Raw genomic sequence first — 24,240 nt, 5'->3', positions numbered from 1 at the left:
TCCTGCCCTCGGCTTGGTGTGGGATGGGGTGCTGGGGTGCGGGCTGGCTGCCTGGGACTCACTCCCTGAATAACTGGTTTCCCACCAGCTCAGGGACAGCACATGGGACGGGCAGGCCGCTGTCCACTCCCTGTACGTCACTCACTCGCTCTCCTGGATTCATTAGTCAATGTCTTCGATAACATTGGGTCATTATAACAAGACCTGTTAGTTCAGTGTGTAAGAATAAGTAAGGACACAAAAGAGCATAGGAAGTGATAAGATATGGTTTAAAAGCTTTGCTACTGAAGGGAATCAAAACCAAATGTTTTTGCAAACTGCGTCGGTGTGAAGCTTAGTGCTGCTCCGATGCGGATGGACGAGCCCAGGCGGTGAGGTATGTCGGGTTTTTCATGCCCCGTGCCTCCATGGTAACCAGCTCTCAGAACCAGCGGACGGCGATTCTGAGATTCCGGGCGCGCTAACGAGGGCCTCTGTCCCCCTCTCACCCGTGGCGGCAGCATGACCGAGGGGCTGGGCCAGCTGACGGACGGCGTGTCCGGCCTGGATGACTTCACCCAGACCCACGAGTACCACGTGTGGCCCGGCTACGACTACGTGGGCTGGAGGAACGAGAGCGTGGCCAGCGGCTACATCGAGATGGTGTTTGAGTTTGACCGCATCCGGAACTTCACCACCATGAAGGTCAGCGGGCCATGGCCATGGGCATGGGGGGGGCTGCTGACTGGCATCTCCTCGCTGTAAACAGGCTGCAGGCGGACGAGGTGCTGCCCCTTGCTGCGTGGCGCCAGGGTGGTGCCAGCGTGGAGCTGGTGCGCCCATCGGCATGGCGGGCGGTCTCCAGGGCCCACCATGCTTGTAGGCCCACAGAAATGGTTAACTTCTTTAAATATCAGAAGAAAACAATTACCTTTGGGGCCAAAAATTACCCTCCCCTTTTAACAACACAGCTTGATTTAATATCTTGTTAAGTGGGGAGGGGCCCCAGAGGCACAAGTGCCAGGCTGGGCGGCGACCATGTGCAGGGAGGTGCCACCCAGAAGGCTGTCCTACCCAGGAGGCTGTCCCACCCAGGAGGCTGTCTCCCCCAGAAGGCTGTCTCCCCCAGAAGGCTGTCCCCCAAAAGGCTGTCTCCCCCAGAAGGCTGCCCCCCAGAAGGCTGCCCCCCAGAAGGCTGCCCCCCAGGAGGCTGTCCCCCAGGAGGCTGTCCCCCAGAAGGCTGTCCCCCCAGAAGGCTGTCCCCCAGAAGGCTGTCCCCCAGGAGGCTGCCCACCCTGGAGGCTGCCCCCCGGAGGGACCTCTGCTTGGTGCTTTTCCCACGGGACTGGGCGTGGGCCGGGGGCTTTGCATTTTGAACCACTCCCCGCCCAGCGCCTCCCCAGCCCCGAGCACAGCTGCCCACAGGCAGGGTGCGCCTGGTCTCTGGCTGGCCCGTCTCCCCCACGGCCGTGGGCTCTGGCCCTGCACTCAGCAGGGGACGCTCAGTCACCGCAGGGCGGCCAGGTGGCCACCCCAGTCGCTGGTGCCAGTGTCTGTCTCTAGGCCAAACGTTCTGCCACGCGGATGCGGGGAGGCGCTTGAGGGCAGGAAGGGGCCTGGCAGAGCCCTGTTTGGGTCACAGCCCCGCAGGCCAGTGACCAGGGAGCGGCTGCGGGCTCCCCTTGGCCGGAGCGCTCGCCCTCCCCCCTGGCCCCCATGGCAGCCTCAGCCTTTCTCTGGAGGGACCCGGGGGCTCTGTCCAAGGACGGGTGACCTCCGCCGCCTGAGGCCTGGCATGCAGGGCATGTGGTCTGTGCGGGATGCGGGTGTGGAGGGAGAGTCACACCCTCCCCCCCAGGTGCACTGCAACAACATGTTCGAGAAGGGCGTGAAGACCTTCAGGGAGGTGCAGTGCTACTTCCGCTCGGAGGCCGGCGAGTGGGAGCCCAACGCCGTGAGCTTCCCGCTGGTGCTGGACGACGTGAACCCCAGCGCCCGCTTCGTCACCGTGCCGCTGCAGCACCGCATGGCCAGCGCCCTCAAGTGCCAGTACCACTTCGCCGACACCTGGATGATGTTCAGCGAGATCACCTTCCAGTCAGGTGGGCCGGGCCGGGCGGGTGGCACGGAGGGACCCCGCGGGCACAGGGCCCACGGCGGGGAGGCCGTTTGCTGGCTCTCCCGTGTGTGTCTGGAGGAGCTGAGAGGAGGACTGGAGAGCGAGGCGCCGCGTGCCGGACGCCTCTGTAGTGGGCCGTCCGCGGAGGCCCACGTCCTGTCCAAACGTCCGGAGGAAACGTTCTGAACACAGGAAGGAGCACAGCCCTCCGTCCCCGCTCCGGCCCTCACACCTGCTTGCTCTGTTCTCCCCTTTGCCACAGCATTTTAGGGTGAATCTAAGGCAATGTCTGATTTCATTCCTAAAGATGTTAGGGTGCCGCTTGGAAAATAGCACAGTCTTCACACACCACGTGACATCTAGCCTTGTCCCCGAGGCCCGCCCCCTCTTCCTGCTGTCTCCTGATGTCTCTGACTTGGCTGATGGGAGAAGGCCCTTTCGGGCTATTTCCTTTATTTTATTCTCAAATGTCTCTTTTAATCTGAAACAACCCCTTTTAAAAACTGCGTTCTGGTTTGGCTGGTGGCTCATCCCTCAGACGAGAGGGTATGTCTAAGGCTGATTTCAATTCTGGTTCCATGTTTATTTTTGTCAATGGCTCTTAGATGGTGCTTTGAGCTTTTTTAATTTATTTTTTTGCTGGAAGGGGAGACTTTTATTTTTATTTAAAAATATTTTTATTGATTTTAGAGAGGAAGAGGGAGGGGGAGAGAGATAGAAGCATCAATGATGGGAGAGAATCATTGTTCGGCTGCCTCCTGCATGCCCCCTACTGGGGATCGAGCCCACAACCCGGGCATGTGCCCCTGACCAGAATCAAACCCAGGACCCTTCAGTCCACAGGCCAACATTCCATCCACTGAGCCAGGGCTGAGTGTCTTATTAGGGAAATTTTTGCCTGATTAACCTGCCAGAGCTTTCACCCCTGCCCCTAAAAAAAATGTTTTTAAAGGACAAGCAGTAGGCTTGCATAGGTTTTTAGTCTTTTCCTGGTTTCTTTTCTGAAAGTGATTTGTGAGTAACCTGGGAGTGTGTGAAACTTTCTCACGGGTCAGGAAGTCAGCAGATTTAACCTCCGGGATGTGTTCAGTGCTTTAGGTCAAACCTGGGCTGGCTGTTAGGAGCGCTCAGGCAGGGAGAGGGACGATACCCATGAGCCTGCACCTCCATGATGCCCGCTGCTTGAGCAGTCAGCTCCTCAGGGATGCTGATGGGTGGCCTCCGCCTCTTGGGTTCCTCTGCACTCACCAGCCGCCGCGTCTTCTGACCGGGCCCCTCTGCATATGTGTTTCCCCCGCGTCTGCTGTCAGTGGGAGCAGGTGCCCTCGCACCTTCACGGAAGTCCAATGAGTGTTTGCTTTCCGTCCTTGTCTGTTTTGGTTCATTGCACACTTACTTGACTGCTCTTTATGAGTTCAGTGTGTGAGTCACATACAGCGCCTCTGCTTTCTGATTCTTAGACCGTCCTGCAGGGAGCACCCGGGCCCGGCCCCACAGCCTCGGGAACACTCCTGTGTTTAGAGGAACAGGTGCCCCAAGCCCGTTCTGAGCGTTTACTGCCCCAGAGGTAGGCCAGCCACTTCCTCCGGCGATCACGGTTGCTGTCAGAGGGAATGACGTCCAGAGGTCACTGCGGGGTCAGGGCACTGTGCCAGGTCAGAGAAGCCAAAGGGCATTGAGGGACCAGCAATCAGTGGCCAGAGGAGAGAAGAGGCCGCAGGCAGTGGCGTTGCCGGACGCTGCCCGGGGACTGGGCCCGTACGTGGCCGGAGGACACATGTGGGCGAGGAGCAGCAGGCGAGGAGGAGAAACGGGCTCAGGGCGAGTCAGACCCCTTCCTGAGCTGGCTTTAGAGAAGAAACTAAAAGATGCATCGCCCTCAGGAGGTGCTGCTCAGAAAGCCAGGCCGTGCCCGCGTCCTGTGGGCGAGGTCCGTCTGAAGCCATGGCTGGCCGTCCATAGGAAGCATTGGTGAAGAGCAGATGGACCGATGTCCCAACGCGCTTATGTGTGTGAACGGGGACCGCGGACTCCCGTCCATGCGCAGGGGGTGCCCGCGGCTGGCACCGGTGCCGCTAATGGCAGCCTGTATGGTGTTTGGCTCCTGGGCCTCCTGAGCTTTGGTTCCACGTCACGATAATCTCGTGTTCACCGGACCCCGAGGACCCATTCCGGGACTCCCGGAAGGCTAGCACGGCGCACACGTGTGAAGCGTGCAGGGGGAGAGGCATGCAGGTGTGGATAGACATGTCTTCAGAACAGAAGGGCAGGTCCAGCTCTTGGCCCCCTCGGCCAGACGCCCCAGAGGGAGCTTTAGTGCCCACCTCAGTCTGGTGAATGCCGGGTCCAGTCCTGCAGAGTGGCCTCCCAGAGAGAACACTGGGTGCTGCCTCTGTGCCAGGACAAGGCGTCCTCACCAGTCCAGGCCAGGCCGTTGCGGGGTGAGAGCCCTTCGGGCGCACAGCTGGTCTTCTGCAGGGACAGAGGCCCTTGGCAGGAGCCTGCCTGGCCCCTTACCCGGCTCCTGTGCCCTCTCTGACTTCAGGTCTTACTTCCTATGAGCTTTGTGATAATATGTAGTCACGGCTCTCCGCATCACCTTTTCCCCATCTCTTCCTTCCCTCCCTTCCTCCCTACCTACCTTCCTCCCTCCCTCCCTTTCTGCTTCTCTTCCTCCTTCTCTCCCTCTCTCTCCTTCTTCTCTTTCCTTCTTAGTCTTCATCCAAGGACTTTTTCCCCATTAATTTTTAGAGAGAGTGGGCGGGGGTGGGGGAGGAGACACAGAGAGAAACATCAATATGAGAGAGATCCGATTGGTTGCCTCCCACATGTGCCCTGGTTGGGGATGGAGCCTGCAATCAAGTATGTTCCCTTGGCCAGAATTGAACCGGTTACCCTTTAGGCCATGGGCTGACGCTCTAACCATTGAGCAAAACGGGCCAGGGCCACATCACTGTTTCTCATATCATGGCGCCTCGTCTATAATGACTTACACAAAGTTTCACAAAAGTTGCACTTACTAATATATGAGTGGTGATATTTTTATTTAATGTAAGCCACGGCTTCATGTTTAACTGCCATGCATCCAAAATGGAAACCATCCCCACACACCATGGTATTTTGAATTGAATTTAAAAAATCAATTTCCATTGAATATTATAAATATATTACTCACAATCTGGGTGTTCTTGAATATTTTCAGCTGAAAATTCTCATGAAAAAATGATTTTGAAGTTGGTCAGGGCTGCACTTAGGGAAAGCTTTTTTTATAGATGCATGTGGCGTGGGGGGAAGGTCTGCCTCTTGCGTCTGCAGACTCTGATGGCGTCCAGTGGGTTAAGTAAGGTGGGTGGCAGGCCTCGGAGCTGGTTTCACGCCGGGCCGGGCCGGGCTGGGCTGCCTCTGTGAGACCTGCCTGCTTCCGCCCACGCACTGACTCGCTGTCCCCGCAGATGCCGCCATGTACAACACCTCCGGGGCCCCGCCCGCCTCGCCGGGGGCGCCCACCACCTATGGTGAGTCTGCCGTCCACAGCCGGGTGAAGGGGGCTCCTGGGGCGGAGACGGCACCTGCTGTGTGTGTGGGCGCTGGTGCGGGTGGCTCTGCCCGGAGACAGCGCCCCCACGGGTGGGCCCAGCGCCCACTCCTCCCTGCCCGCATGTGCTTGCCCAGGCGGAGGTGGCCTGCTTCCAGCGGCTTCGTGAGAGCTGGGGAAACGGGAGCAGAAGCAGGGGGAGGCCCCGGGGTCTCCATGGACCGGTGGGATGCTGAGAGCCGCACTGGTCTCTCTAATCAAAGATAAATGTGCAGACGTGTGTTCGTTGGTCCGGACACTCACTGGCCACGGGAGCCAGCCGCCTGGGAATGTGTGGCCCTGGAGTTGTCACATCTCAGGGAGCACAGGCCGGGACCCTCCCCCGTTCTCACGCGGGGTAACGAGGGACCGTGGACCCGGCTGTGCTGATATGGGAGCAGCACTGGGGATAGTCGGAAAGCTGTCCGTGACCCAGTCTGACGCGGGGGGAGGGGCGAGAGGACTGAGTAGCAGGCCTAGAAGAAGCAGGTGTTGAGGTGGCACAGGAGGGATTACCTGAGGCCCCTGTCCCTGGCCTAGCCCCTCCTCTTCCTCGTCCCGCGCGATGACAGCGTTCTCCGTCTCTTCCTGGGTGCAGACCCCATGCTGAAAGTTGACGACAGCAACACCCGGATCCTGATCGGCTGCCTCGTGGCCATCATCTTCATCCTCCTGGCCGTCATCGTCACCATCCTGTGGAGGCAGTTCTGGCAGAAGATGCTGGAGAAGGTGAGGTGGGCCAGGCCGCGGCTGCCCAGCACCCAAGGGTGAACTGTGAGAGTTTGCACCTGTGAGGAGCCCGCCCAGGCCCCGGGAGCACAGGGGGTGGCTCGCAGGGAGGGAGCCAGGAAAGGACGGGCCAAGCCCAGGCTCTCGTTGTCAGAGTGGAGACTGGGACCTCCCAGAGGACTCCTCCCCATTGTTAGATCTCAGTCAGCTTCGCCATGGAGATGCCTGTTCCTGGGGAGAGGGGAGTGCAGGCATGTGCGTTAAAAATCATTAACAGGAGGCCCAGCCAGCGTGGCTCAGTGGGTGACCAGGATCATGGTTTTATTCCCGGTCAGGCACAGGCCTGGGTTGCAGGCTCCATCCCCAGTGTGGGGCGTGCAGGAGCAGCTGCTGAATGATTCTCTCTCATCATTGGTGTTTCTCTCTCTCTCCCTTTCTTTCTGAAATCAATAAAAAATACACATACACTTATTTATTTTAAAACATTAGCAGGAGCCTAGCTGGTGTGGCTCAGCGGCTGAGCATTGATCCATGCACTAGGTCACAGTTGGATTCCCTGTCAGGGCTCATGTCAGGTTGTGGATGTGCAGGAATCAGCTGATCAATGTTTCTCTTCCATCGATGTTTCTATTTCTCTCTTCATCTCACTTCCCCTCTCTCTTAAAACACAATTTAAAAAAACTAACAAGTGATTCTGATGGACAACTCATACCTACCTAAAATCTCTGCCAATGCTGCTCCTCTTTGCTGTTTATTTTTTGGTGTGTGTGTGTGTGTGCGTGTGTAAAATAACCAGCCTCACTAATATCCAAGCCATGTCCTCACAGTTCTATTCCTATTTCTCTGCTCGCGTAGTTACAGTTGTCCATCCCTTTGGCCCTTCCTCAGAGTTTTTTATCCAGGCCAAATTATCTGAGTAATTGTTACTACGTTTGTCTAACACTTTACCGTCTACCAGCACCTCTATGTGACCCTCCCTGAGGGATGGCGAGTTGGGCAGAGTGTGCCCGACGGCCTTTCTCATGACAATACGTGACGTGCTCTCCATCACACAACTCACACGTGGTCTCTGTGTTCTTTCAGTCTTGAAATATGTTATTTCTTCCCAAACGTGCTCAGCTCACACAGGTGCACTAGCTATGACTTGCTTGGTTGCTTGGGCAGAGGCCAGTCTTTTGGACACGACTATTCAGTGTCTCAGGCTCCTCCTCTGAGTAACAGTTTCTACCTTTGGTCGTGGATGTCCTCCTGGGCTGGGAGCTCCTGTGGACGTGGGCTGTGGGGCTGGCACTGCCTGTGAGGGGAGGGGCGGGGAGGCGGAGCCTGGGAGATCCCCGGAGACCATGCCCACGGGGAGGGGCGGGGAGGCGGAGCCTGGGCAGCCCCTGGAGACCTGTGCCCACGGGGAGGGGGAGCGGGAGAGGCAGGGAGGTCGGATGGCATCGCGGGGCTCCAGACTGAGCTGCCCAGTCAGTGTCTGGGATGACTGAGGTTGGCGCTGGGCTTTCAGCCGCAGCATTTCACAGCGGCGAGGCTGTGCCTCCCTGCGGCTTAGGCCTCCATCGGCCGTCTGAGAGCACTTTCCCTGAGGTAAAGCCCTCACCACAAACAGCGACTGAGACGGACAGGAGGCACCTGCCGCAAGCATGATGTCTGGCATTTGTCTGCCATCCAGGCGGGGGGTGGCCGTGGGGCGGGCAGAAGTGGAGGTGCTGGTCTGTGGACTGAGGTTGCGGGCAGTAGAGCTGCCATGTCCTGATGGCACAGCAGGTTGGGACCAGGGGTGGCTCTTTGCTCCCCACGCCAGAGCCGGCTCTCTGAGAGCCAGGCTTTCCCCCTCCCCTGGGCCTCGCTTTCAAAACCACTGGTGTGCTGGCTCCGCTTGGGTTTGGGGATTTTACTGCCACGGGGACCGGCAGGCTGGGGACGAGGCAGGTGTCTGAGTGTCTCACGACACCACAGTGTGAGGTGAGGGCCCAGCAGCCATAGGGTCAGACTTTCTGAAGGAGCAGCCGTCACGTTAGGCAGGACGCCAGCAGGAGCTGCTGCGCTCTGAAGCGGTGGGTGCAGCTGGCATGCAGCCCTCTGTTCATCACACGGCGCTGGTAGGCTGGGGCAGGGGTCGGTGAGCTCGGACTCTGTGCTGTGACACCTGTGCGGCTGCCCAGCAGCGCGGGAAGGTGGCCCAGTCACTGCTGGGACTGAGCTCTGGGTGAAACAGATAGGCTCTTAGTGGGTCAGATGAATAGCATGTCAGGGCCTCAGGGGACTCGAAGTGAGGCCTGGGGCAGGGGGGCAGGGAGAGTGGGGGGCGGGGAAGGTAAGAGGAGCCGGAAGGCCCCTGAGCAGCAAGCCCCCTCTCCCTGCCCTGCCCAGGCTTCTCGGAGGATGCTGGACGACGAGATGACTGTCAGCCTGTCGCTGCCCAGCCAGTCCAGCATGTTCCAGAACCACCACTCCTCCCCGCCCAGCGAGCAGGGCTCCAGCTCCACCTACGACCGCATCTTCCCGCTGCGGCCCGACTACCAGGAGCCCTCCAGGCTGATCCGCAAGCTCCCGGAGTTCGCCCCCGGGGAGGAGGAGCCGGGTGAGGCTGGTGAGGTGGCAGAGCTGCGGGCAGCCGTGGCCGGGGTGGGGTGTCACCGGGGGTCAGCGGGAGTGGCCACGCCGCCCTCCTGGCGCCCACGTGCCTCCACCAAGCACCACGCCTCTGCTCCTGCCCGAGCAGGTGCTGGCAGGCCCCCCTCCGAGGTGGGAGCAGGTGCACAGAGGGGTCGCCGAGGGCCTCCTGCCCACCTCGCTGGCCTCCTCGGGTGACAGAGGGGCCAAGTGCCCAGAGAAGGGACTTCCCTGCTCCACGTCTGTGGGGTCCCCTGTAGGGGGGCAGACGAGGCTGCAGGGCCCTGGGTGCCTGGCTTCCCCACCCAGAACGGCTCCCCTATTTCAGCTGTCTTTGGTGAGGTTTCCTGGGGTCACGCAGGTTTATTCTGAGCGTATTGCTGGCTCTCTTCAGGAAAAGCTCCGCTTGTAAGGCAGTGCTAGCGGGCTCACATCCCAGAGTCCTTTTAAAAATGGCCGTGGGCCACACAGAGGGCTGCTGAGTCCCGTCGGGGGCGGGGACGGTGCTCAGGGGCGGGGAGGGCAGGCGCAGACCCGGGGAGCGCCCGCGGAGGGAAGAGAGGGAGCTGCCTGCGGGGACTCAGGGGGGCTGTGCTGAGGGGTGCCGGCCTCGGGGTGCACAGCCAGGCCGCAGGGAAGGGCAGAACCTGAACGTCGTCCCAGGTGGAGCAGCACAGCTGGCTTCTGGACCCCCCCTCATGCTTTAATGCTTCTTCCAAGTGAGGAGGTGCCTGGCTCGATCCTGTGAATTTGCCAGAAAGCATTCAGCACCTCAGCGAGGTCTAAGCCAGCGGTGGGGCCTCACTATGAAGGGCGATGCTGCTAGAGAGAGCTCCAGCCACAGCGCCCGCCCAGGCCACGGCCTGTTTAGCGTCCCAAGGTCACCCCAGGGCATGCCGCGGGCCTGTGGTCTGAGGAAGGCGGAGGGCCGAGGGCCTACACGCCAAAGCCAGGAGGATGCCACTGGGAGCCCCGCGTGGGGTGGGAGGCGGGGCTGGCCCATCCCGGTCACTCCCGGGCCCATCCCAGGCCCCATCCCCCTCACTCACGGCCCCCAGGCCCCATCCCGGCCACTCCCGGGCCATCCCAGGCCCCATCCCGGTCACTCCCGGGCCATCCCAGGCCCCATCCCGGTCACTCCCGGGCCATCCCAGGCCCCATCCCCGTCACTCACGGCCCCCCCAGGCCTCATCCCCGTCACTCACGGGCCCATCCCAGGCCCCATCCCCCTCACTCACGGCCCCCAGGCCCCATCCCGGTCACTCCCGGGCCATCCCAGGCCCCATCCCGGTCACTCCCGGGCCATCCCAGGCCCCATCCTCGTCACTCATGGCCATCCCAGGCCCCATCCCCGTCACTCCCGGGCCATCCCAGGCCCCATCCCCCTCACTCACTGCCCCCAGGCCCCATCCCCGTCACTCCCGGGCCATCCCAGGCCCCATCCCGGTCACTCCCGGGCCATCCCAGGCCCCATCCCCGTCACTCCCGGGCCATCCCAGGCCCCATCCCCGTCACTCATGGCCATCCCAGGCCCCATCCCAGTCACTCCCGGGGCCATCCCAGGCCCCATCCCCCTCACTCACGGCCCCCAGGCCCCATCCCCGTCACTCCCGGGCCATCCCAGGCCCCATCCCCGTCACTCATGGCCATCCCAGGCCCCATCCCGGTCACTCCCGGGCCATCCCAGGCCCCATCCCCGTCACTCCCGGGCCATCCCAGGCCCCATCCCCCTCACTCACGGCCCCCAGGCCCCATCCCGGTCACTCCCGGGCCATCCCAGGCCCCATCCCCGTCACTCATGGCCATCCCAGGCCCCATCCCCGTCACTCATGGCCATCCCAGGCCCCATCCCAGTCACTCCCGGGGCCATCCCAGGCCCCATCCCCGTCACTCCCAGGCCATCCCAGGCCCCATCCCGGTCACTCCCGGGCCATCCCAGGCCCCATCCCGGTCACTCCCGGGCCATCCCAGGCCCCATCCCCGTCGCTCACGGCCCCCCTGGGCGCCCCGGACCAGAGCTCGCTCGCCCTCTCTTCCAGGCTGCAGCGGCCTCGCCAAGCCCGGCCCGCCCGGCGCCGAGGGCGCGCCCCACTACGCGGAGGCGGACATCGTGAACCTGCAGGGCGTGACCGGGGGCAACACCTACTCGGTGCCCGCGCTCACCATGGACCTGCTCTCGGGGAAGGACGTGGCGATGGAGGAGTTCCCCCGCAAGCTCCTGGCCTTCAAGGAGAAGCTGGGGGAGGGCCAGTTCGGGGAGGTGAGTGGCCTGACGGACGCCGGAGCCGAGTCCCTCCGGGCGGACGGGCCTGTGGTGCCGCCACCCTCCGCGGTCTGCCTGTGCCCGCCCCGCGGCTCCCGGGCGGGGGCTTCTGTGGGAGTGTTAGAGCAGACACGGCACCCTCTCCCATCCCTGAGGGCCGTCAGTATGTTCCTTTTGTCGGGGACGGAGGGCGGGACCCGCGATGTGCCGCTCTCAGGAACTGCCCCACACCATTCCCGGTGGCCACTTGGCTCCCCCTCCATGGGAGCTACGTGTACGAGGATTGCACACGCTCCCCGCCTGTGTCCCCCAGCCGCCCGGCCTGACTTGCGGCCGAGCCGAGGAGGAGCAGCCGGGGGTGCCTCCGGGCAAGCTGTCCTGGCCTCAGCGCGCCTCCTCCGAGGTCAGGGCGCCCGCGGTGACCGGTTAACAGGCGTGGGGCTGGTTGTCAGGCGCGGCTGCTCCTGCCCTGGTGGGTTGGGGCTGCAGGATGTACAGGAGTCCGTGCTCTGTTCCTGTCCTGCCCTGAGGCAAAGAGGCCGGTCACAGGCTGTTACAGGATCCCACACTTGCAATGCCGCCTGCACTAAGGGGTCAGCTAGGACATTGCCCGGTGCTTTGTCTGACCGGAAGGTTCGGTGGTTACAGCGGCTCACTGGGCGGGGAGCCCTGCTGTGGTGATTACTGCTGCACATTCACTCACACGGGTCGCGTTCTGGTCCGTGGATGGCGTGTTGTGTGTATGCGTGTGTGGGTGGTAGATGTGTCACATGTTCCTTCTATGTCTGATTGTGGGACGTGTGTGGTGAGTGTGGGGGCTGAGCCGCTTTGGAGCTCAGATGCCCAGACGCGTGCCTCTCGTCCAGGTGCATCTCTGCGAAGTGGAGGGAATGGACAGGTTCAAAGGCAAAGACTTTGCCGTCGATGCCAGCGCCAGCCAGCCGGTCCTGGTGGCCGTGAAGATGCTGCGGGCGGACGCCAACAAGAATGCCAGGTCAGTGGCTGTGCTCTCATCCTCAGTCAGGGACACCTGGGAACTCCTGGGCAAGCTTTTCTCTGTGAGTCACTTCACGTTTCCGTGGTAACGCGTTATCTTCTTCCAGGCCGGCATCCTCACCTTGTTCTCCATCGCCCTCCCAGACAAAGGCACTTTCCCCCGGACTCGCTCCCTGTTCACATCCCACACGTGGCCGTTGTCCATAGAGGCCTTGAGTGTCCTACCTGCTGGTCACACACGCTCCCGCTCAGCCTTCTCGTCCTTGTTTCCATCTCCATTTCCTTCTCATCGTCCCCTCTTTTGTGCTCCTTTTCTCCTATGTCCAGCAACTCCCCGTGAGAAGCTACCTCCACTTGGAAAAGGACCATGGACCTCAAAGCGAAGGATCCACGGTCCTTTATCAGTTTCCCTCACAGGGACCCCTCTCCCCCATAGATCGCAGTCCCCACCCCTCCACTGTCCTCAACCTTTCGGAGGACTCCCCCCCCCCCTCCCCCCCAGGACCAGGCGCTTCCCCACTCGTGTTGGCCTCCTCATCTCGCTGAGACTCAGAGCGAGAGAGTTTCTGATTGCTCCTCAAACACCGTGAGCTCCAACGTGGCGAATCGGGTGCAGGAAGGTCTTGCAAAGGGCAGGGTGTGGGGTGAAGAAGAAAAGCCAGGGAGACCTGAGGGCCTGGGATTGGAACTGAGAACTCCCGTTGAAGGATAGGAGTACGAATGACAGATGACCCCTTGGGTCTCATCCAGCGGTGGCACCTCTTCCTGCATCCACACCCTCTGAGCAGTGGTTGTGGCCAGGGCTCTGGCCCCGTAGAGCCATGGGGACCCCTGTTTGGGGTTGTTGTACTTGACGTGGTTTGGGGGTGTCCATGGATAGAGTTTCCCTAGAAAACTCCCAGGAGACCAGTGGATCCGTTGCAGTAATTTGGGGAATGTGGGCTGGCGGTCGCGCCCGCCCAAACATCGCTGTCCCCAACTGCAGGGACAGTCACTATCCTGGCCCAGTGAGCACTTCCTCTGAAACGACCCCCTGTGGCTGCCCCAACGGTAAGAAGCTGCTGCTGTTGGTACGCCGCTGTGCCTGTGTGAGGAACGCCAGCGGGAGAAGATGCAGGGTTACAGGTGGACCGAGGGCTCTGGGCCTTATTATTTTTAAATATATATATTATTGATTTTTTACAGAGAGGAAGAGAGAGGGATAGAGAGTTAGAAACATCGATGAGAGAGAAACATCGATCACTGCCTCTTGCACACCCCCTACTGGGGATGTGCCCGTAACCAAGGTACATGCCCTTGACCGGAATGGAACCCGGGACCTTTCAGTCCACAAGCCCATGCTCTATCCACTGAGCCAAACCAGTTTCGGCGCTCTGGGCCTTATTAGCAGAGCGGCTCCAGGCTTGTCCAAGGGGTGAGCTGCTGTGCGTGTCAGGTGCGATGTCCCGTGAAGGGGTTCTGGGTGGCGTGTCGGGTGCAGCCGTGGGCACTCTCCGTGGGCAGGCCTGTAGGCCTGAGGTTGGGTGCAGGCTGCGACGTGACGTCACAGTTCTTGTTCTCAGAAGGTCCCAGTGCGGCCGGGGCCTGGCTCCGGGTGAGAGTGAGGCAGCCCGGGTCCTCCGTCCGCCCAAAGGCCCTCTGGGAACAGCCTCCTGCGGGGAGGACGGGTGCTGGGCCGCCTTCACCTCCCGACTCTGCTCTGCTCGCTGGGCTGATCCCCGTGTCTCTCTCCGCAGGAACGATTTTCTGAAGGAGATAAAGATCATGTCCCGCCTCAAGGACGCCAACATCATCCGCCTCCTCGCCGTGTGTATCGCCGACGACCCTCTGTGCATGATCACCGAGTACATGGAGAACGGGGACCTCAACCAGTTCCTCTCCCGCCATGAGCCGCCCGGCTCCACCCCCAGCCAGGGGCCCACTGTCAGGTAAGCGCCAGGCCTCCCTGTCTGCATCGGGGAGCAGCGGAATGGGGGGTCGGTTCCCGGGACCGTGCGGAATGTCAGGCACCATGGCTCCTCTGTCCTCGGGCGACTTCCCACTTGTTTTTCCTCAGTTACACCAACCTGAAGTTCATGGCGACTCAGATCGCCTCTGGCATGAAGTACCTTTCTTCCCTGAATTTTGTTCACCGCGACCTGGCCACACGGAACTGCCTGGTGGGCAAGAACTACACCATCAAGATCGCCGACTTCGGGATGAGCCGGAACCTGTACAGCGGGGACTACTACCGCATCCAGGGCCGCGCCGTGCTGCCCATCCGCTGGATGTCCTGGGAGAGCATCCTGCTGGTGAGCGGGCGCCCCCCCCACCCCCCCGCCCCGGGCAGGGGCGTGCGGCCGGGGACTCCCGGGCACAGGCTGCCGGCCTGGTGTCTGCCAGGAGGGGATGGCCGGCTTTGAGTGCTCATGGTGACTTGCCCATTTCTGCTGGTAAACATGACGTGCTCACTGTGGGAAATTTGGGGGGAAGGGTTAAAATACACCATGATGATAAAGGGGTTTAGTGTTTTTTCCCTCTCTCCTTCCCACATACTGAGTGGTCTTAATTAGTTTAGGGAACTAAAAAAACATTTAAAGAAATGTTATCCACACAAAATAGTTTTCTTCTGTATTAATTTCATAACCATGTTTCTAATTAATTATTTACACTGATCTCTATATTTTTATTTTAATGACTATCACCATTTACTTTTTATTATAAGTTCATCATTCTTTGTTTTATAGTTTTTATTCAACTCTTGGTCTTCTGGTCCATGGGGGATAAGAGACTTTCCTTCCCAAATGCCATTGCTCTGACCATTGACCCTGAGCGAGGCATGAGGGTGTCGGGGACTCCGGGCCCTCTCAGCGCTCCGCCCACTGTCCAGAGCCCGGGGTGGGGTGTGGTGGGGTGGGACACCAGCCTCCTGTGGGCTGGGGGTCTGATTTCCTCTCCTGCCGATCACACAGGGCAAGTTCACCACGGCCAGCGACGTGTGGGCCTTCGGGGTGACCCTGTGGGAGGCCTTCACCTTCTGCCAGGAGCAGCCCTACTCCCAGCTGTCGGACGAGCAGGTCATTGAGAACACCGGGGAGTTCTTCCGGGACCAAGGGCGGCAGGTGAGGCGGCTGGGCGGCGGGCGCTCTGTGGGGGGAAAGGCCTGACTTAGCGGACAGGCTGGCTGGGAGACGGCACCGGGTGCAGTCCTTTGTCACAAATCATCCAGATAACGTGGAAGAGCAGCCCCTGGCCAGCACCATGCACACACTCCCCCCCCCCCCCCCACCGGGTCCTTGGGGGCAGGAGGGCCGGTCAGGCTCCTCTCCAGCCAGACATTCCAGGAAATAAAATCCTCGCTCTCAGTCTTGAGCTAGCTCTTGATTTAAACTGTGAGGTTTGTCTCCCTGGTTAACAAAGAGACCCTTGAAAGGAAGTAATTTATTCACATTCACGAAAAATCCATGTAGACCTCCTGGTGGTGTTTCTGGACGACATATCCCGAGACAATCAGGTGCGCCCTGGACCCCACCCTCGGCCGGTCCAGCCTCTCAGGACAGGACAAGCAGTTCCCAGCCCCTAGGCCTGCTCCTGGGGACGCTCTCAGGCCGGTGGCTGACCTTGTGACCTCCCCCAGGGCCCTGGGAGCGGCATCTTTGGCCCCCAGCTGGGGGAGGAAGCTCCGGCAGGAGATGGGAGATGGGCCCAGGGGTACGGAGGGCCAGCCGGGCGGACGACGAGGGCGCAGGCTGCCGTGGGAGGCGGGCCTGGCTGGATTTACCTGATCCTCGGGCCGTGGAGAGGGAATTTCAGCTCTCTCTCTGGGTTGTGAGGCAATAGCTCCCTCCGAGGCAAAGGGCAGGTTACCGAGGCGCAGGTGGGAAGGCAGGGCCCAGCAGCGCCCCCACTGCCTGCCCGGCGGGGCTGCTGGGAAGAGACTGGTTCCGGTGGAGTAGGCCGGGTCCGGTGGAATATGGACAAGGGAGGGAGATGGTGACCTTTTGTCTCTCAGCTTCCTGTGTGGGGACTGGAATCTCACAGGGGAAAGTGCGTCCTTGAGGCTGAATTGGACCATAAACAGCTCCCAGAAGCCAGCATGCTGGCCCCGCAGGTCCACCGCTGCTCACGTGTCAAACAGCTCGACGTAGCTCTAAGGTTCCAAAAGTGGTTACTTACATGCTATGCTATTCAGTTTCACATAATAGTTTTGTCATTTAATAGAGTTTCAATTTCTAATAATCTCTGGGATTTTTTTTACTCATTTTATTTATTATTATTTCTTAAAATAATTCAACAATATGTCCGCTTCCTCCTCTCCCCCATATTGGCCCCCTCCAGCCCACCCCTGGCCCCGCCTCAGGCCTTCAGCCCCCTATTGTCCATGCCCATGAGCCATGCATGTGTGCACACAAGGTCTTTGGTTGATGATTCCCCCACCTTCCTTCCGAGATTTCACAGTCTGTTCCATTCTTCCATGTTTCTGGATCCACTCCGTCCATCAGCTTATTTTGTTCTTTAGATTGCACATACGAGTGAGATCATGTGGTACTTGATCTGGCTTATTTCCCTTAACATGATACTCTCCAGGCCCCTCCATGCTGTCTCAAAGGGTGAGAGGTCCTTCTTACTGCTGCACAGTGTTCCCTGGTGTAAATGTCCCACAGCTTTTTATCCACTCGTCTGCTGATGGACACGTGGGCTGTTTCCAGATCTCAGCTATTGTAACTTGTGCTGCTATGAACATAAGGGTGCATATATCCTTTCTGATGAGTGTTTTGGGCTTCTTAGGATATATTCCTAGAAGTGGGACCACTGGGTCAGATGGCAGTTTTTTAGTCATTTTAAAATATTCAGTGTAAAAAGTCCACCACTTCCCACTGGTAGTGAACTAATATATTCTGATCAAATGCCCAGTGGTTGAGGAGTGAAGCCAAATATTTGACAAAAGCCCAGGCCAAAGTCATATCACCACCCTGTTCTGAGTAAGCCTCTAAGCACAGATTTAAATTTTCAATAAAAATGTATTAATTTGCTCTGGCCAGTGTGGCTCAGTTGGTTGGGTGTTGTCCTGTGCACTGAAGTGTTGCCAGTTCGACTCCAGGTCAGGATACATGACCAGGTTTCAGGTTCAATCCTTAGTTGGGGGCGTGCAGGAGGCAGCCAGTAGTTGTTTCTCTCCCTCTTCCTTTCTCTCTAAACATTAATAAACTAAAAAGAAAAAAGTATTTAACACATTAACTTACTAAATGTAATTTATTAAATTTATATTTTATTATTTTATATTAGTACATTTTGTTAGGTAAATACTAGAGGCCCGATGCACGAAATTCGTGCGAGAGGCCTTCCTTCCCTTGGCTGCCGGCTGGCTTCCCTCTGGCACCCGGGACCCCTGCTCCTTCGCAGCCCAGCTTTGTCAGGAAGGTTTCCTGGCCTAATTAGCCTATTACTCTTTTGTTATGATAGATAGAGTATATTAATTTACAATTCCTATTTGCTGCTTTACATTTTGTAGGCAGAGTTTCGGTTGTGACTGTGAAAGTGGGCTGGCGCAGAGGGGGTTTCTCCCCCCGCCCCTGCCGGTGCCTGCGGCCTCATGCAGGTCTGCCTGTGCTTTTCCGACGGCACCGTTACCATCACAACGTACCGAACAAAGCGGCTATCGTTCAGGAAAACCTCAGTGACATGAATTCTAGGAGTTTTATACTCAGGGCAAACCTTAAACCCTTTGCATTCAACTGAAAGGGCACAGAAGCCTATACAGCAGTCATTTCAGTCCTGAACATAAATGTGCTGAACGTTTTGTTTTCAGTTTAGCTTAACAAGTGGTGAGGACTTTCCGAGGGCACTTTCCTTGGAAGCTCGTGGTCTAAATGGACCCGGGCTCTAACCACTCGTCTCCAGCCTGAGACGTCGTTTTGCTGCCGCCTGACCTTTGGGTGGGTGGTGGGGACCCAGAACAGAAAGTCCTGCTGAAGGGACGAAGGGGGAGGGGCCAGCAGGTGTGGACCCCCTGGGGATCTGAGATCACCTTCGAGGCAGTGGGCTGAGGGCCATTCAGTGACGATGAAGCAGCTCTCCTTTCCCCTCACCTAACGTTCTCCTTTCTGTTCCCAGACGTACCTGCCGCAGCCCGCCATCTGCCCCGACTCCGTGTACAAGCTGATGCTGAGCTGCTGGAGGAGGGACACCAAGCACCGGCCCTCGTTCCAGGAGATACACCTGCTGCTCCTCCAGCAGGGGGACGAGTGACGCCTGGGGGTCGGTCCGCCACGCCGCCCACGCCACGCTGCGCCACGCGAGCAGGCCGTTCCTTTCCTCCTGCCCTCGTTTCCTCTGTCCACCCACTGTCCACCCCTCACCCACATATACTTGTTTTTTACGTTAAAGAACCAAAAAAAAAACAAAAAAAAAAAACCTGCTAGGGCAGATAAAACCCAGTAAGGAAATCTTCATTGATGTACCGAAGTGCTGCGAACAAAGGCTAGGTAACTTAGATAATTTATAAAGGCTAAATATGCTTATGTTTATAAATGTGCAGACTCTACAATATTTTTCCACGTTGCCTTTAAAAATAGTTTCAGAAATAAAAACTTGAAGAGTCCTCCTGCCTTAGGGACCTGAGACGAGGTTAGGGGAGCGCCCGGCCAGCGGGCCTCGGACGCTCAGGGACTCGCCAGGTGGGTCCGCCTCCTGGTCTGGCCTCCGGCTCAGCCACTGCCTTCCTCTTCCGGCCGAGCAGCTGACCCGTTCGGAGCCCCGCTCTGTGGGATGGGCACTCCGCTCATCGTGGCTGGGCTCAGGGTTGTGTCTGTGCCTAGAATGCGGAGGCTGCGCAGGAAGACTGTGTGTGGTGGGCAGGGTTGTCATTTGCAAACAAGCGCGGTGTCAGTGAGACCCTTTGAGTCCATAGAAACTGGTGTTCCGGTAGCTTTCCCTCGGCCCTTGTCATCCTGTTTTAATAGATGAGCCAGGTGCACCCGCGGCAGGCGGGGCTCCCAGGTGTGAGCGATAGGGGGCGCCTGCTCCAAGTGTTCCCGAGCCCCCCCCCCCCACCCCCCCGCCAGGGGCACCAGGATGAGTGGGCTGAAGAACTAGGGGAGACAGATGTGGACTTGGACCCCAGAGCAGTGATGGGTGAGATGGTGTTGGGTGACCCTCTGCACAGGTCAAGCGTGATGGAGAGAAAGAGGGGGGTCTGGCTTCCAAATTTGTGGCAATAGATGCCTAGTGAAATCAGAGCTCCCAAGCCCCCTCCCCCCACCTCCCAGAGTCCGTGGACAGCAGCAAAGGGAGCCCCAATTCCCACAAAGGGGACACAAGAGAGGACGGCAGAGGTCTCAGCTTGCGTCCCTGCTCAGCCCCAGCTTGCTCCAGGCCATGGCAGAGGGCAAACTCACCCCGCCCCTGCCCGCTGTGTCCTAGGACTCAGGCTCCCTCGATGAGCCGGAGGCTCACAGGTGGGAGTCAGGACCCATTTCTGCTTTGAGCAGCAGTGCCGTCTGGACGTCTCTGCCGCCGGACGTGTCCCTGGCTGTAAGGTGGTGGCCGCTGCAGTGGTGGCCGCGAGGGCTGTCAGTCCACGTGCCCCGTGCTCGCCGGGGAACCGGCTCCTCCTGCCGAGAACTGCGGTCGGGAAGAGGCTGCAGGAAGCGCCACAGCCGCACTGACACCGCCACGTGCACGCTCCAGCCCGTCCTCCAGCGGACACAGCAGCTGACCACGCTCTCACTCCTTGGGACTTGCCCCTCTGCGTCCAAGGTCCATGTGAGCGTCGGAGTCCCCAGAGGAAAGCGGACAGGAGGCACACGCCTTTCTGATCTTTAAAGAACCGGCTCAGGTCCTCATTTGTGGGGCTGAGCGAAGACCCAGGAGATCTTGGTGGCCTCTGAGGACAGATCATGGGGGCCAGTCCGGGGAGGAGGCTGAGGAGTCAGCCCAGCTGCAGGCGGAGTGAACTCCTTCCTTCCACCAGATCCTCACCTGAGTGAGTGCCCGCACACCGGACAGGCCGCTGCCTTCCTCAGCCCAACAGCCACAGCCCATCTCACCGGAAGCAGCTCAGGCATTGAACAACAGGGCCAGGAGGGTGACCACGGAAGCCAAGTCATCACACTTCTCTAGAATTCAAGGGACGTGAGCCGCCCCCAGGGGAGAGGCCCTGCCAGGACTGCGGAGGGGCGGGAGGGTGGTGTTTCTCCCGCCCTGTGCCTAACGGTTCTCCTCTGGCTTCTTTTCCGCATCCCACTTTAGCCCGCTGTGTTTCCTGAGCCCGCAGAGGCCGTCCTGTGTAATGGGAATGTGGAGCTTCTGGGTTTCCCCGGCCCTGGGGGAGAGTCACTGGCTCCAGGTGGTGTCCTGTTACCCTTTCTAACTCACCGTTATTGGGTCTGGGGGACGCTTTCCGTCCAGGGGTGGCTGTGGAGTCAGATGGGAGTGTCTGTGGAGGCGAGTCACCGTGCTGAGAGCCAGGCCCTGCCTGGATGCACAGCCCAGACTCCCTGCTCAGAGGCCCGCCTGGTGGCCGGAGCGGCTGCGTGTTAGTGCTGGGCAGGTCGCCGGCAGGTGCCCGCGGTGTGGTGAGCACAGTGAGGAGGGGGACAGATGGTGAGCGAAGGTGCGAGGGGCTGAGAGGGAGGTGGCGGTGGGAAGAGGCCGCAGGAAGGAGCTCGGTTCTCGCACAGGTGGCTGCGGGGGGTCAGGAAGCCAGACAGACTCCGGCGAGGCGAGACTCTGTTCTGGAGACGGCCGAGTGAGGGCAGAAAAAGTAAGTGTCGTGAAGATGAGAGGAGGACATGTGTGCTGAGAAGGAACTGCGGACGTGGCGATCGTAAGAATGTGGATGGGGAGCGGAGCCGGTGGGCAGTGTGCACAGAGGGAGCTTTTAGCCTCCGAGGGCAGAGTCCTCGTGGACGCGGCCCACCGTGCCCGGCAGGACACCCTTCCTGCCCGAGGAAGCAGGTGGCGGAGGTCTGGGCGCCTGTGTCCTCAGCTGCGAAGCCATCGGCTCCGCCCGCCAGGGGCCTGGTCCCCAAGAGCTGCTGCGGATCAGCCTGGGCCTGGGGAGCTGGCAGACGGCCACCGGCTTTGCTCCTGTTAAGGGCTCACTGTGGGCCCACAAGGGTCGCAAACAGGGAAGCACTCGGCTCGAGATGGGTCGCCCCAGTCTCGTTTGACACCCACTCAGTCGTGGGTGCTGCTGGAAGCCGGGTCGCTCTCCCTTCCTCCAGGCTCCCCATGGGCGGGGGAACTCAGCCTGTTTGTGTCAGAGGAGGACAGAGAAGAGGGGAAGAGAGGAAGTTCCAAGGAGATACTCTAAAACAGAGTACCATCTGTTCTGCCCAAAACTATGAAAAGTGAAGAAAATTACAGTGAAGGCTTAAATTATTCTTCAAATAGGACTGCTAAGTCCCCGATCCTAAGTTGAGTTTGCAGTCCTGCCTCTTCGCCTTTTCTGTAAGACCTCTGACCTCTGACCTCTGGCCTGGCATATGGCAGGTCCCTGAATGCTTCCCCGAGTTACAGATCTGGTGTATGTCGGGAAATCCTCCTGAATTGAAATTGAACATTTTCACAGAAGCAGATGAATGTCTTTTCCACGTGGTAACTGCATTGGAATGCTTCCCAACACGGGAAGCAGCGGAGTGGTTAATGATGCCTGGGTTGCTGGCATTTGAGCTCTCTGCTACAACCAGCTGCACTATTTGGTAGGCAATTGTTTCTAAAACTAGTTAGGTGTTTCAAAACTGGCGAGAAGTAGCAAAACTAGTACAGACTGGCCTCACCCTAACACCAGGCTTTCCCTGGTAACCTCTTACGGAACCATCATGCTTTTCCAAAGCCAGAAACCTGACATTGGTCTGATATTAACGCACCACAGACCATATTCAGACTTCACCAGTTTTTCACATGCACTGAGTCAGTTTCTGGATAGGTTTAATCCTTGCTGGTTTGTAACCTGGCCTTGCTCGGAGGACTTGAGAAGACACCATCTGGATACAAATGTACTAACTCTTAAGGAGAATGTAACAAGCTCACTTGTTCCTTTATCAGTGAGCATTATCCTGCCCGGCCTGCGTGGGCATACATCTGCTGACCTTGCTTGGCTGTTTAGCATCTGGAACAATCCAGAACAAGTTGGAAGGATCAGGCAACACAGAGGACAGTGAAGACCTGACATGGCTTGCTGGTTACAGAATCAATAATAATAATAATAATAATAATAATAGCATAATATGCTAATTAGACTGGACGTCCTTCCGGATGACCTTCAAGATGAAGCCAGGGCTGTGATGGAAGCCCAGGTCCCGGTGCCAGCTGGAAGCCGGTGCCAGCAGCTGGGGGAAGAAAGGCCTGCTCTTACAGAATTCCGAGCACCGGGCCTCTAGTCAGGCGTAAAGGGAAATTGAGGTGGTTCCTGCTGTTTCTGGAAGGAAGGAGCGTAACTGTGGCAGAGAGCAAGCACTCCAGAGTGAACCAGCCAAGGAGTAGGCGGCTCCGAGTGACGGCCCCAGGGCTCTGTGGGAGGCCTGGAACACAGTGGTCCAGACCCTGAATGTGATAAGAAACTATTTTCAGAATAATAGAGGTTTCATTTGCCTAAATATCTGTTCTGAAATGAAATAAACCACACTAGACCAAATTAAATACTAATTCCGGGGGAAGGGGTGGTATTGAGGCTCCAGCTCTGTGGCTCCCAGCTGTGAGGTTTGTGGCGGTGTCTTAGTGCCGTTTGGGACTCACAAGATTGTACCTTGTTTTCCACTGCGTCCCACATCCTGTACAGCTCCTGGCCCAGACTCACCTGCCGGGCACCCCGTACATGCCTAGAGTGTTGTTTTTGAATGAATTGAATATAGAAACAGGCACCTGTCAAACTGCATGCCTGGTGAGTTAGGGAGACGTGCTCTGCTGTGCTAGAGAGGGCTGGTTTTAATTGGGGAGGGAGAAGAAAGGGCCAGTCCTTACCTGGCGGAGAACAGCCTTCACCTGTGTACTTCCTGGGTCTACCTTCCTCCTCGAGGCCTGTAGACAGCATTTCAAGGCCTGTAGACAGCATTTCTGTGTAAGGCACCCCATCCAGAGCAGGCTCCAGACTCTGGCCCACATTCAGCCCTTTTGAAATAGGTTTTGCAGACATCATGTCTAAAGGAGCAGGCCGAGTCAGTCCCGAGCTCCCCCGAGTTTGCAGGCATTCAGGACCTGCGATCACCAGTGCAGGGAGGATTTGCAGAGGTTTTGAGTTTTTACTCGGAGTGGAAACCTGTTTTCTTGAAGAGGCTTGGAAGTAACGAAAGGTGTGAGCATTCCCACAAACACCGAGTTTGCCAGCAGCCCAGCTGCTCACTTGCGCCCGTCTCAGCCCGCGCCGCGCCGCCCGTCCCTTCCGGTGGCTTTGCTGCGGGACCAGAGCAGCTTCCTGTGAGGAGAACTTGGGAGGCCATGGGCCTAGTCCAGGGGTAAAGAGAAAACTGACTTAATTTGTACTTAAAACTCTTGTAGTCATTCCAAAATAGAGCATGAAGAACTCTCTGTATTAGAAAAAGAACAAGATACCAATTGTATATTTTCTTCTTTATTTATTCTCTGTAAGTCTGATAATGATAAATTGTAAATAACAATGATTAAAGAAACATGCTACTGATCGGCTTGGGCCTTGGGTCCTTTTTGGAGAAGCGATGGGGCGCCGGGTGGGGTAGGCCCATTTGTGGGGCGGGCTCAGCATGGGATTGCTGACCCAGGCTTCTCAGACGAGCAGACTTCGTTGGAAGAGAAGCATCTTGGCCTCTGGCATGTCCAAACCCACCAGAGACTGGAGTTCTGTGCTATCAGATGGCCCGGCTGGCAGAGATCCAGTCCAAAATTACTGGCGATCCTTTATTGTCACAAAATTGCTTGCTTGATACACAGAAGTCCCTCCAAAATCCAAACATGGTTTGTCTGGGCTACTCCCTACAAAGAGCAACAAAAGCTGTGAGTAACGGG

At 58.3% G+C, this 24,240-nt stretch overlaps 1 protein-coding gene across 2 annotated transcripts in view; it reads left to right on the top strand.

Moving 5' to 3' along the window:
* DDR2 (discoidin domain receptor tyrosine kinase 2) overlaps positions 1-23,899 on the top strand; it is a 67,759-nt gene extending 43,860 nt beyond the window's left edge. The window contains exons 7-17 of one of the 2 annotated variants that reach the window (XM_045577035.1): positions 501-684; positions 1,838-2,081; positions 5,551-5,613; positions 6,271-6,401; positions 8,778-8,997; positions 11,060-11,280; positions 12,150-12,277; positions 14,016-14,207; positions 14,336-14,570; positions 15,231-15,380; positions 18,373-23,899. In XM_045577035.1, coding sequence (XP_045432991.1) covers positions 501-684; positions 1,838-2,081; positions 5,551-5,613; positions 6,271-6,401; positions 8,778-8,997; positions 11,060-11,280; positions 12,150-12,277; positions 14,016-14,207; positions 14,336-14,570; positions 15,231-15,380; positions 18,373-18,507 — 1,903 coding nt within the window. In that variant the 3' untranslated portion in view covers positions 18,508-23,899. The remainder of the gene's footprint in view (positions 1-500; positions 685-1,837; positions 2,082-5,550; positions 5,614-6,270; positions 6,402-8,777; positions 8,998-11,059; positions 11,281-12,149; positions 12,278-14,015; positions 14,208-14,335; positions 14,571-15,230; positions 15,381-18,372) is intronic. The other variant, XM_036425432.2, reaches the window with a different exon arrangement.
* The last annotated feature ends 341 nt before the right edge of the window (positions 23,900-24,240 follow it).

Source organism: Pipistrellus kuhlii, unplaced genomic scaffold (genome assembly GCF_014108245.1).
Source record: "Pipistrellus kuhlii isolate mPipKuh1 unplaced genomic scaffold, mPipKuh1.p scaffold_m20_p_80, whole genome shotgun sequence".
Lineage (NCBI taxonomy): Eukaryota > Metazoa > Chordata > Mammalia > Chiroptera > Vespertilionidae > Pipistrellus > Pipistrellus kuhlii.
Note: the sequence above shows the minus strand (reverse complement) of the source record. Positions and strands in the feature narration are given on the sequence as shown.